Raw genomic sequence first — 12,504 nt, 5'->3', positions numbered from 1 at the left:
GTTGAAACTTAATTGACGCAAAAATGTACACAAACTTACGCACGTCTTCTCTTACAATTAAGCAAAAGGTAGCAGCATGAGGAGGAGTCGGAGGAGGAGTCGGTAGCTTAGTCTGGTTAAATAATGCACGTAGCATGCAGTTGCCGGAATCAACCTTGTGGCACACCCACACCTGCCAGTGCACCTGCACACTTGCACACAAATAGACTTTTATCTACTGTGAAATTCAATTTAGTTTTTATTTCGGTCGCTCTGAGAACCACCGCTTGTTGATTACTGCCTAGCTCCGTCTGAATCCTGGAGCTCTGGGCTCCGAAAACTGTCTTCAGGGATAAGGGCTGGCAGATAATTAAATGCAAAATATTTCATATTGCATTTATTTCGAGGCTTATGCAAATAGTGCCATGAGCCCGCAAGATAGCAAAAGTTTGCAGGCCCTTGCCCAGTGCTCATTATGGCATTTGCATATAAACTCGTCTACTTTTTGGTGGCAACTTAGTTTTTGGCATTTGATATCCTTAAACCAGCTCGCAGGCAACACTGTTGAATGGAAAATGGAGAATAAAAACAGCCAAGTCGAGGCAAGCTGGCTACAGCGGAAAATGGGAAGACAGAGAAGTGTAAGCGGAGAGTCGAGAGAGTATCAATATCAATAAAAATCACACTTTGCAACTTGAGCGATAAATTCAAAGTGCCATTCCGATACTTTAATCCCAGGGACATAATGTCAGCTTGATGACGACGTGATTTCATGCAAAGCATGTAGCCAGTCCAAGTCCCCAACAAGGGGATGGCCAAGAGACTGCCAGACCCACACCCATACCCGTATCTGGTCATGGAACCCAAGGACTGTAAACAATTGCCGGGGTCGTCTAAACAATGTCCCAGTTGGGGGAATGCGTGTGGAGGGGCCAACTAAAAGGGAAAACTGCAAAAGAAAGCTGGAAAATAAAAACTGATGCGCCGGCTGCCGCTGCGGCTGCCACTTCCGCTGGAAGCAAGAAAAAATGTGCCTCAATAAAATCAAACAACAGACGTGATGCCCATAGCCCATGGCCCATGGCCGTACCCAAAGCCGATCCCGATGCAAAAGTGCGAGAGAATCAATTGTGTGTTGACATTTTTATCAGCGTTAGGCGTTGGGACTCTTTGCCTGAGTCCTGGCTCTGTGCGTGCATAGGCATGTCGAAAGCTGAAATTTTCATGGGTGCGTGGAAATCACTGCCAGGAGGCACAGCGTGAGGGAGATGGAGAGATGTTGACCCTTTTTTCGAGTTAGATCAAACGTGCTTCGGTGTGCTCGGGGTTGATGGTTGTGTTACGACCAGACGACAAAAGGTGCGACCTGCCTAAATTATATATACACGGGATCGCTCACTCTCTCTCTCTTTCTCTTTCTCTTTCTCTGTGACTCTCTGCCTCCCAGGCTCCCTGCTGTACGTTGTTTATGGCGCGTAACGTGCGTTTGCCTTTATGCTAATGCCAAATGCCTCGATGCTTGGCATTCAATATTCCGTGTGCGGCTCACGCCGCGTATGCGTGTTCTGCCTCTCAACTTTGATTGGGAATTTCAGCTGTAGGGAGTGGGAAACCGAGATGTCAATGCCAATGAAACTTCTGTCAAGGCAACCGTTTAATTGTGCATCATAAGCCGCTTACTTAATTATGGCATGGCTCTTGGCGTAATTAAAGACGAAGTAGTTTGAGATTCGACGTCTAGCCGGGGAATCGAATGAATAAAATTATCAAGCCGCAGCACAAAGCCTCATTCCGAGTAACTACTTTGGGGGCCACCATAATGAGACTTTGCATTTGTATCCGTATATCCGTGTATCGGTGTATCTGTGTGACCCAACAACCACTCGCTGCGTGTGTGCGTGCGTGCGTGAATGGGGGGGGTATTAGTGTCAAAGGCAGGCAAACCCATTGAGAGAAGACAGGTCGATGTCGACGTCGATGTCGATGGCGCAAACCAGCTCATCAGCGGCATCCAACTGAAGAGGCAGCATCATTGCTGCTGGCTGTGGCAACTGTGGCAAATACAAGTGGAAGTACGTCGCTGATTGTTGCCACCGCCTGTGGTTGCCGTAAACTTAACAGCAAACAATTATATGCGCACACACAGTTACGCACATTCAGCACACACACACACACACACACACACACACACACACATGTGCGAATAGTGGGAGAACAGCCGCAGGGATTTAGCCTCTCCACGGCCGTATGGCTGGGTGGCTTGTGTCTGTGCCATTGTTATTGTTGTTGTCCTTGTAACACTTAAAATTTAGCACCAAGGCCGTTTGTTTGCTTATCTCACTTGGCATCAGCTATTCCACCGCCCCCACACTACCTAACTCCCTGAATTCCTATCTCGAAATTCGTACCATGATTCCATGATTCCTTCACCATTCGGAGGGTATTGTGGGGAGGTTGAGCAATCCTTGAGCTTCCCTAGGAACTCTAGACCTACAAGAGCATCAAAACCTTCCGCTCTCAAAGATGGCCTCTCCCTCTTCAACCTGCACCTCGCTTAAGGTCGCCCATTCTCTCTCTCTCTCTCTGTCTTCAGTTGAACTGCTCTCCGAGCCCCTCGTTTAAGTCTAGTTTGCCAACTATTACGACATTGCTGTGTAATTAATTTTGAAGGGGTGGTGTTTGGGGCTGTGGCTGTCCATCCTTGGTCCTTTCTAAGCAGTCATCAGCCCCTGCAAAGCTGGAAGGATGCATACTTTATGCCATGCACTTGCAAAGGCTTTGTCCGTGTGACATTACAAGGTTAATTTCAGCTTAATGTCACCAGGCGACTAAGTTATGTGGCCACTTACATGCATACTTTCCCCGGCTACCCGCTGTTCTCCTACAGCCACTCTCCACTCTGCTGCTGGATGCTGCGCTCTTGGCCCTGTCGCATTTTTCATACATTTTCGCTGTGTCTGCAGGGCGCGCCCGGCCCTGGGGGACTGCCTAGAGCTCTAGCTCTGGCCTTTGTCGGAGTATTTAAATGGTTTGCCTGTCCATAAAAAAATCAACATGTCCTTGCCACACACCCTCCACACCATCTAAACTCTTGAATGACAGAGGCAAAGACGCAGACCCGCAGATACCATAGAAGCTTTAAGACTCATTCTCTGGCATAAGTTCTATGCAGTTACCTGAAAATGTCCACATACATATTTATGCAATCAGTCAACAGCCATTGATCTGGGAGACACATGGAGTGGGGCTGTGGCAGGCACTGGTGTTGCACGATTCACCATTCCGCTTCCCTAATCCGATTTGTTTCCCTTTGTGCGTTCGGCACCGGTTGTCGCCATTGTGGCACTGCTGCTGCTGCTGCTGCTATCCCTGGGTTTTTTCACACTTTATGCATTCTATTTGCCACACACATAGAGAGGTGTGTGCAAGCGTGCATGCCCCTTCTTTCTGTTGCAAACGAAACGAAACAATGCAGCAAATGTACAAACAGCAAAACCAACACCCAAAGAGACAGACGAACGCAGGATCGCATTTTATACGGCAAATACGGTATATCTGGCAAATCGTATTTACCTGACCCACAACAACCGCGTTGCTGAAAAGCCTGGAAAAAGCCCGGAAAAACCTCCTAATTAAGTTCCCATACAGCGCCGGAGCTTGTCTCGCTTTGGTTTTCCACCCTCTTTGTTCTTTCTCTCTGTCTGGCTTTGAATATTCCTCTCAATTGCTCTGTCTCTCTCTCTCTCTCTCTCTTGCAATTTCTTCTCTCACTCTCTCTCTCTCTCTCTCTGTTCTTTGTATGTTTCCACATTTTTGGGCACTGCACTGCGACCTGAAAATTAGGCCACGACCCGACTCAATAACCGAGTCCGTACACTCGACTCTTACCTACCTACCTACCTACATTTTCTTGCCTTTTCTGCACACACACACACACACACACACGCAGACTCACATACATGCACCCGAGCACACACCTATGCACGTTTCCGACTAGAAAGTGTAATACATTTTTTTTCTCCCTTTTGGCAACCCGGGGGAAAATTTGCATACACGCATTTTTCAAGCAATGCAGAATTTGCCGGTGCCCAAATTGTTAGCTGCATGTCCGGTGAATTCCCCTGGGTTTTTGCACTTGCTCAGCGATTTTTTAGACAATTTATTTCCCATTTTTTGTGTTCTCTGATGGGCCCTTGATGGCCTAGACCTCCAGAGTGGGCTTCACCGGGAACAAAAGAGTTCCTGCAACATTAAGAATTTCCCTGGTATGGCAAGTTTATTTGGTGGGGTGGAGGCTTGAAGGTTTGCTTAAATTTTGTGTTCACATAACTTCAACCGTTGCACGTGCAACATATCGCAGTGCTGGCTGCTGCCTGTGCAGAATTAAATAAAAGTTGCGCCTGAAACGAGCGCTCGAGCTGCGCGAATTGGGTGAATTTCATTTGACGCCACCTCGGAAATTACAAAAATTTCATTTGACACGCAGAAATATTTAATATGCACAACATGACGGAGCTGGAGCTGGAGCTGGAGATGAAGGAGCGAGCAGAAGGCAGTGTAAGTGTAAGTGTCCTTGTCTGAATGTCATGATATATTCAAATTCATTTCGTTGCGCATTAAACGGCAAACAAATAGCATGAATTTGCAGCATTTTCTGGGCACAACGACAACGACAACCCACTGGCTACGCTTCCGGAGGCATCGCATGGGGCATCGTCGGACTGTTAGCCATGTCCCCAAGCAGTGCTCCTCTGATGTCCTCTGTACCCTGCATAAATTATCAACGAGCAAGCAGACTGGGAGACGGAGGGAGAGAGGGAGAGATTTTTATCATTCTGTTTACCGAATTCAATTTCATTTTTATCGTATGCAATTTACATGCTGCCTGCTGTCCATTTTGACATCATGATTGATGTCCTATGCCGGCGACAGTCAATTATCGTCAATCACGAAGCTACCAGAAAGCACAAAAAAGCGAGAGCAATCAGAGATCGAAAGAGTGGGAAGAGGGCAGGAAAAAGTGCGTACTTTTTGTGTCCTGCTTTATTCGTTCCATCATTCTGGGGCTGACTTACAAGAAATGTGCCACTGCCACGGCTACGACCACGGCACTGGCATTACTCATACGCACTGCGGCAGTGTCCGCCAGAGGGGGCACACTAAAGGTGATACTTTTTATAATGCAACCCGGTGGCAGACAGGAATTTGGCAATACATTTGATTACTCCATCTGGCCGAAAGGCAAACACACACAGAAAGATAGGGTCTTTAAGTCTTAAAGGCACCCCACAGCTGGCTTATCGCGAAATTGAAATCATTGCCGTCATTTGGAAGCCATTACATATGATATATGCGCTAATCTGATATGCAGGGCCACCCCAGCCCCAAACACACAAATCGAGTGAATAAAAATGTCACCGAAAGCGGCAACAACAATCAAAAAATACAATTTATACACGAGATCCTGCACAAAGGACCCACGAAATGCCTGCCTCGGGCACAGAAAGGAAACTAAACTCGATGTCCTTGCCTTAAAAGCTCCCCCTGCCCCACGCAAGCCATGGGGCATGAGTGGATGAGGTGTGTGCGTGTGTGACTGTGACTGTGTCTGTGTCTGTGTCTGCGCTGTTGATGTCGCGTAGTGTTGCATGCAACACACACGCTAAGTAGCTGGCGGATTGAGGGTGGCCCTGTTGGCGCGGCGCGTGATCCTGCGAAAAGGTTGCCAAGGCAATTGAGTGTGAAAATGTTGTAGGCATAAACGTTGCCCCAGCCCCAGAGGCAGTGGCAGTGGCAGGGACAGAGACAGAGACACAGTCTGAGGCTGGGGCACATAACATTTGACTAATGCACGAGCAAGCACTCAAATGCCGTGTCGATGCCCTCACCCACTCGCAGTTGGAGGAGGAGCTGCTGGCTGGCTGGGAGCCGACTCCGCTGGCTATGCTGATGATGAGGCCAAAAGTTGCTCTGACAGCTTATGAGCCGGGTCAAAGGGCAGCAACAGCAGCAGCAGCAGCCAGGTGTGATTCCGCAGGCAAGGCAACGTTAAAGGCGACGAAACCATCGACAAGTCAATAAATATGCTTTGAGATATTCATGGGAGACATGTGCCCAAGGACATGGCGCGTCTCAATGACGTGGCGACGCCTCTCATATGTTGTTATGCCACACCATAGAGCAGAGACTGGGTATCCGGTGGTGTTCTGGTGTCCCTGCCAGACATTAGGACATTGACATTGATTTGTTTTTTGTGTTTGCCGTTCTCGGCCATCGCCGGGGAAAAGTTTGCGTCATTGCGTCTCACTTATTTGGAGAGGAGGAGTCGGGACGGGACGGGGCGGAGGGCAGGACCGGGCCGGGCCGGGCCGGGTCCCGGTAGTAATACGCTTTTGATTTGCCCCGAAATTCCATTTTTCACAATTTAATGCGCATTTCGCTACGTGTTGTCGTCACCGGGGCCATCTGGAACGTGCTCTGAGCCACTGGGAGCCACTGACAAGCACAGAGAATCAGAGAAAGCTTTATATATATATATAAACGTATGTACATATATACACAATATGTATAGACGGGGAGGCAGCTACACGGTCACATCTATCATAGCCAAAGCATTTGTCACGTGAGGGACAACGTGATTTCATTTTCCTGTCGCCATAAAGGTGACACATTGCATTCGTATTGCCTTGGTCCATTATTTTGTTTTGTATTAGTATTAGAATATTTGTACATGTGTGTGTCTCGGGTAAATGATATGCCATCAGACTTTGGAGGAAGGAGCATCTCTCTCTTGTTGAAGGAAACATCCATCTAAGGCCGATCATCAGGGCGCATGCTTAATAAATACTGAATAGCATCTCCGACCAACAACAACCAACAAGAACGAGGAAAAGCACTTGCAATTTATTCAACGCTTTGGTTGGGTGAACGAAAAGCGGTTGGGCTGGCTGGTTGGTTGGTGTTCTATTGATTTTCATGGGTTGTGCAAGTACAAGCCGGATAACATGTTGTTAAACCACAGCAGCGCGAGCAAACAAATTACCCACAGCAGTTGGCCAAAAATTGTTCAACATAACTTCAGATTTTATGGCCCACATGTGTGTGAGTTTGGTGGAAGTGCTGGAGATATGTGTATGGGATATTCAGTGGGATGTCCAGGCGGGCAGACAGCTGGCAGTCAAGCAGGAGGGAAGGTAGAAGGGTGCACACAGTTTACTATCAATTCTGTGCTCGTGTTCTATGTGGCTGTGAAATTAGCGCTTCGCTCCGGCAGCTCCTTTTGTTCTCCTTTCGAAAACCTGGCTAGCAACGACTTGGGTTTCGACCAACGTCTATAGACCTTCGACTTTCGCCTCTCACCGTCGCCGTCGCCGTCGCCTTCTCCCTGCGTCTTTTGCGGCTTGGCCAAGTTTCATGTCAAAAGTGCACTCCATGAATATTTCACTTGCAATCACATTGTTTTCCCGCTAACTTTGTAGATTGTTTTAACATGTGGCGGAATTGGGCGTGGCGTTAGGTGGTTTACGAAAGAAAGGACGAGGTGGCAGCGTCCTAGAGGGAGTGGCACGTGACGTAACGGAACAACAGCAGCAGCAGCAGCAGCAGGAGCAGGAGCAGGAGCAGTATCAAACTTTGGTTTTCACTCAATTTTGGCAATGCTTGCCACAACCCACTAGCCTTCTCCTCCCCGCTCTTTCCACACTTCGTTTCGCCCGTAAAACAGTTGGAAAATTGTGCATGTGTGTGTGTGCTCATGTTGAGGTAATCCCTGATTCCCATGCGCTAAATTTGGTAGTTCAACTCGGTTCAGTTCAGTTCCCTATCGCCTGTTTGCCCTTTGTGCAGCGTACAGTTTAATACTGCACGGAATATGGGTATTTCACTCCTCCATCCTATAGAATTGGGACTTTGAGTCTGTCCTGGCCGATATATGGGAGATTTATGCAGCCAAGATAGACAGAAAGACACACAGACAGACAAATGGATGGATGGATGGATAGATGGATGGATGGAGGAAGAGAGAGGAATAGTGGTAGAAATGGAGAGCCGACATTCTCGGCCACTTTAGGATAAGTAGCCGCTCAAAAGATATTACGTGTTTGCTCTTGGCAACTGGCAGGAAATGCACTTGCTCTTTTCCGCCTCATCTCCCGCTGTGTTTTCCCCAGGATAGCCGCATGAGTTGCCTTTTGCCAAAGCGCCCTGGATTTAAGTTTGCTCCAGCTTTCAGTCACTTTTCGCAACTCCACGCGGCGTTTAATGAATTTTCATTTTTTTTTTTGCCCAGTTTCCACTTTGTCGCTGTTCCTGTTTCTGTTTCTGTTACTTCTGCCTGTTCCCTGGATGCCTCCAGGTGGTGTGGAGGCAAATGCTCAACAAGCTGCTGCCGACGCCGCCGTTTCATTTGTCGCTCCATGTTTTGCAGCTCCCTCTCCCGCAAGCCACACGGGACGCGCGGGCAGGTGTTTCGCCCAGCACTCGAAATTACAACAGCTTCGGCACCAGCGGTGGTAGTGGCAGCGGCAGCGGCAGCGACTGCCAGAACTTGCAACTATTTTTATATTTTATGCACTTTGCGTGCTACCAAAAATGTTCTTGGCAGTTTTTCGTTGCTTTGCTTTTTTTGATTCGGGCGGCCAGCATTTGCCTTTCCCCAGGAGTGGGCGTCACTGAAGGTCATTGGGCGGTGGATTGGACCTGCAACAGAACCAAATAAAAACTTGTTTGATAATTTTCTACTCAAATTGAATACTTGCAACTGTATATGTTCTGCAAACTTTTCTTATTCTCTGCGAATAACTTTAATGGAAAAACTTTGAATATCAAACCGCAAAAACAAAAAATATCCACTACTTCGAGAGAATGGAAAAGAAGGGTGGAAAAATAGAGCCCACAGCGTAGAGCAGAGCAGACCCCTCCTCCACCCACAATGGACACTAAAATTGGAAAATTGAAATTGAATTGTATACCGAGGGGCATGGGGAGAGGGGAAGAACTGACCAGACGGAAAAAACGAAAGAGAGAGAGAGAGATTCCAATTCCAACTTTCAACTGGGCCTCGGTTCAATGAATGCATATTTACCCCTGGGAACCCCATGAGTTGGATGGAGGTCCAATCAAATAAATATGCAGGAATATGTACATACATATATGTATGTGTACATATGTGCCGCCATGCGGCACGCTCAAATTAGTGCCAGAAATAGAGATGATTCTGCTATCAACCACACAGACACATTGCCACATATCAGTGCCCAAGTGGCACAAAGTCATTTAGTTTATTAGCACTCGAATGGCGAATCCTGGATTCCTGAATCCCCCAGGCAATTGTCTGCCTGCCGGAAACCCTTTGCAGAAACTTCAAAAGAAAGTGTCAAGCCGAACGAACGTCGCCACAGTGAAGAAATAGCTCTGTTCGACTGGCATTATTTCGTTATTATCCGCATCAAGGAGTCGATTGACAGGAGCACAGGCACGTGCTCCCCCGCCTTTATCCGGCTTACGAAAACATTGTCACAGGAAAGGAGCCCCAGCACAGAGAGAGCCAAGCCACTATTCAACAGAAATTATATTTACAAGCCAGCAGGAGCAGCAGCAACAACAACAGCTCCGACGCACAGAAGGCAGACGCAAAAGCCAGTGAAAACAAAACACAAATAGGAAGAGAGTCCGTCCCGTCCCGTACCGACAAAAAAGGAAACCGGAAAAAAGCAGCAAGCAGAAAAAAATCAAATAAAATGCCAGAAACATGGCATTGAGGGAGGGTCCACCTCCAAGTCCAAGTCCAAGTCCATGTCCTGGACCTGCCAGGTTCTGTCTTGCTTCCTGTCAGCCTCCCACTTTTGTGGCTCCGTTTTGGCCAAGTGCGTGCTGGCGCTGGTTGACTTTTGGCTTTACCTACTTTCGCCTCTCTGCCCCTGCACGAATGTTTCCACAGCAGATAAATACAACATTTGACACTTCATTATTGTGCCCGCAGCGTAATCGAATCAATTCAATTCCAGGACCTCGGCCTCGCCACGTCACCCGGGCCTTGTCATGGTGTCAAAAGTGCTTGGCCGGTCCTTGTGATGCTCCTCTGGCGACTCTACCGCTGCCTGTCCGCATCCTGTGACCCATTGTTCATCGTTTGGCAGAGCCCTACGAGCTCCAGGGCTCAAGGCAGCTTGCCCTGTTGACACATTCGCTTAAACGTATTAAATTGTTTGCCATCGCAGTACTCTCTCTCTCTCTCTCTCTCTGACTCTTTGCCATTGACGTTGGACGTATCTGACGCACAATTTTTCTTGTTTTTTGCTGCTGCTGCTGCTGCTGCCACTAGCTCCTTGATGGCCCCACTGTTTGCTCATAGCGGAAGTGTGTCCCGTGTAGTCGTAGCTCGTAATCGTATCTCTCTGTCTCCAGAGCTGTATCCACATTCTGCTTTGTCACACGAAAAACAGAAACAAGAAGAAAAAAAAGCGTAATCGATTACCTTGTAACCGGATATGAGCGTATCCGTTGGCATCTGCAAGTCGCTTTGCCCCCAAAAGTCCGAGAAATGTTGGCTGGGGCAGTGTTTAATTGAGTTTAATTGAGACCGGCCGCAATGCCTGGCTATTTATGCAATAATCAATGTTTAATTACAAAACCAAATAAATACACGAATACTAATGCTGGACGCCCACGCCCACGCTCGGGCTCAGACTAGGGCGCGGGCACGGACACGGGCACTGGCGAGAGACCTTTGAAGTGGTCGCCATGGGGATGCATTAATTATGCATGACACACGACATTCATGATACGCAAATGTGTGACGAAGAGTCTCTTAGATAGGGAAAAGAGTGGAGCGAGAGAGGCGAGATTGGGGCGTGGGGAAGCGAGTGAGTGGCTGTGTGAACAATTGAATTAATGTCGGTGCTCAGTAGAGCAGCGGCCCAAAAGTATGCTTTAATATTTAAGTGCATTTTAACACTTTGAACCAACACACACACACACACACACACACACACAGAGGATGCATAAACACTCACACACAGAGAGATAAAATCTCTTAGGGAATTAACTGAAGTCTCTTTGGTCCACACACAAGAAGAGAGGACAAGAGTTGCCATGAGATTGACATATAAAATTGATTAGCAAATCAACAGCAAGTGCATTAAATTACTTACCCACTCCCACTCCCCCTATCCCCTATGCCCTACCACTATATCATGGCATTCTCGAATCCCGTTACGGACTCTTGCCACTGCGTAAATTTGACAACTTTCATATGGATGGGCATAATAAAATGCACTTTATGAACTTTCCGACATTTGACAAATATTCTTAAATGCACTAAACCAATTAGAGCGACCAGCACACACACACACACACACACAGACACTCCATGTTCATCCTGATGATGATGATGATGATGATGATGTTGGTATCCTGTGTGTGTGTGTGTGTGCACAAGCTCGTAAAACCCCAGAGTGTTCGTGTGTGTGTGTGTGTGCTTTTGGGACGTGAGTAATAATATTTTGAGTAATTTGTTTTATATATTCCAAACGAAAATACCAAAAATCATTTGATATTAAAATGTTCTCTCTTTTTTTTTATTTTGCAGTGTGTGCCCAGAGCATGATGACAAAGAACGAGCCCATGTTTATATCACGTTCGGAGACCTTCAAATTCATCACCGGCGAGACAATAGTGCTGCCCTGCGAGGTGGCCAATACGGGTAAGTGTCAAAATGATGAAAAATATTGACAGTAAAACATTTTGGGGGACTGAAATTCTATTTCGACCACGCAGTTTGCATTTAAATTTTTGCGGTCGGGTGATTGCTAAGCATATACATAATTAAGCCAGCATTATACGATGGCCAGGCTGCCCACAAATATGCATTAATCCCATGGCTGGGGACTGGTCTCGAGTCCAGGTTCATTTCGACCACAAAAAACAGAATGGATTTTGGTATACACCAGCAGCAGAGAGAGTGTGGCAAAGAGGGAAGAGAACGGGTCACAGTCGCCCACTGACGAGTGTCCGATCCAAGACATGTGTGTAGTGGTTATGGCGTTTTTGTTGCGGTCTTTCGCTTCACTCAAGTCGGTCCGGTCCGGTTCTGTCCGGCATTTCCAGTGGGTGGAAGTGGCAGTGGCCATGCACGTTTTTCAATTTAAATGCGGTCGTGTATGCGAGATTATTTGTACATAACCAGGATTTAGCATAAGCAACAGCCGCCTTTCGAGCAGGCTAAAAGACGGAGCAGAATGGAGCGAAGATATAAGAGGAAATAAAATATAAGAAGAGGAGAGAGCAAGCAGGCAGCGCAGGCCGTGAAGATGGTCAGAACAAAATGCTACATAAAAACTTGGACCCAAACACTTGGAGCACATTTTATGTACGAGTATTGTGCGGATATGTGGTGTGTGTGTGTATCTCGCAGATGTACATATGTGCCCGAGTGTAGTGGGATGTGGGAAGGGCGATGGCTGTGGTCGAAGCATTCCTCTTATAAGAAAAAGAAATACAGAACAAAGAATTTCATTTGCGTCTCTC

General features: G+C 47.3%; 1 protein-coding gene across 4 annotated transcripts in view; it reads left to right on the top strand.

Annotated features, from left to right (window-relative positions):
- The window catches only part of LOC117583117 (neural cell adhesion molecule 1), a 135,523-nt gene that overhangs the window by 89,008 nt on the left and 34,011 nt on the right, over positions 1 to 12,504 (top strand). For all 4 annotated transcript variants that reach the window (XM_034271305.1, XM_034271306.1, XM_034271303.1 and 1 more), the window contains one exon: positions 11,567 to 11,680. In XM_034271305.1, coding sequence (XP_034127196.1) covers positions 11,567 to 11,680 — 114 coding nt within the window. The remainder of the gene's footprint in view (positions 1 to 11,566; positions 11,681 to 12,504) is intronic.

Source organism: Drosophila guanche, unplaced genomic scaffold (genome assembly GCF_900245975.1).
Source record: "Drosophila guanche unplaced genomic scaffold, DGUA_6, whole genome shotgun sequence".
Classification (NCBI taxonomy): Eukaryota; Metazoa; Arthropoda; class Insecta; order Diptera; family Drosophilidae; genus Drosophila; species Drosophila guanche.
This window is presented reverse-complemented; position numbering and strand designations above follow the sequence as displayed.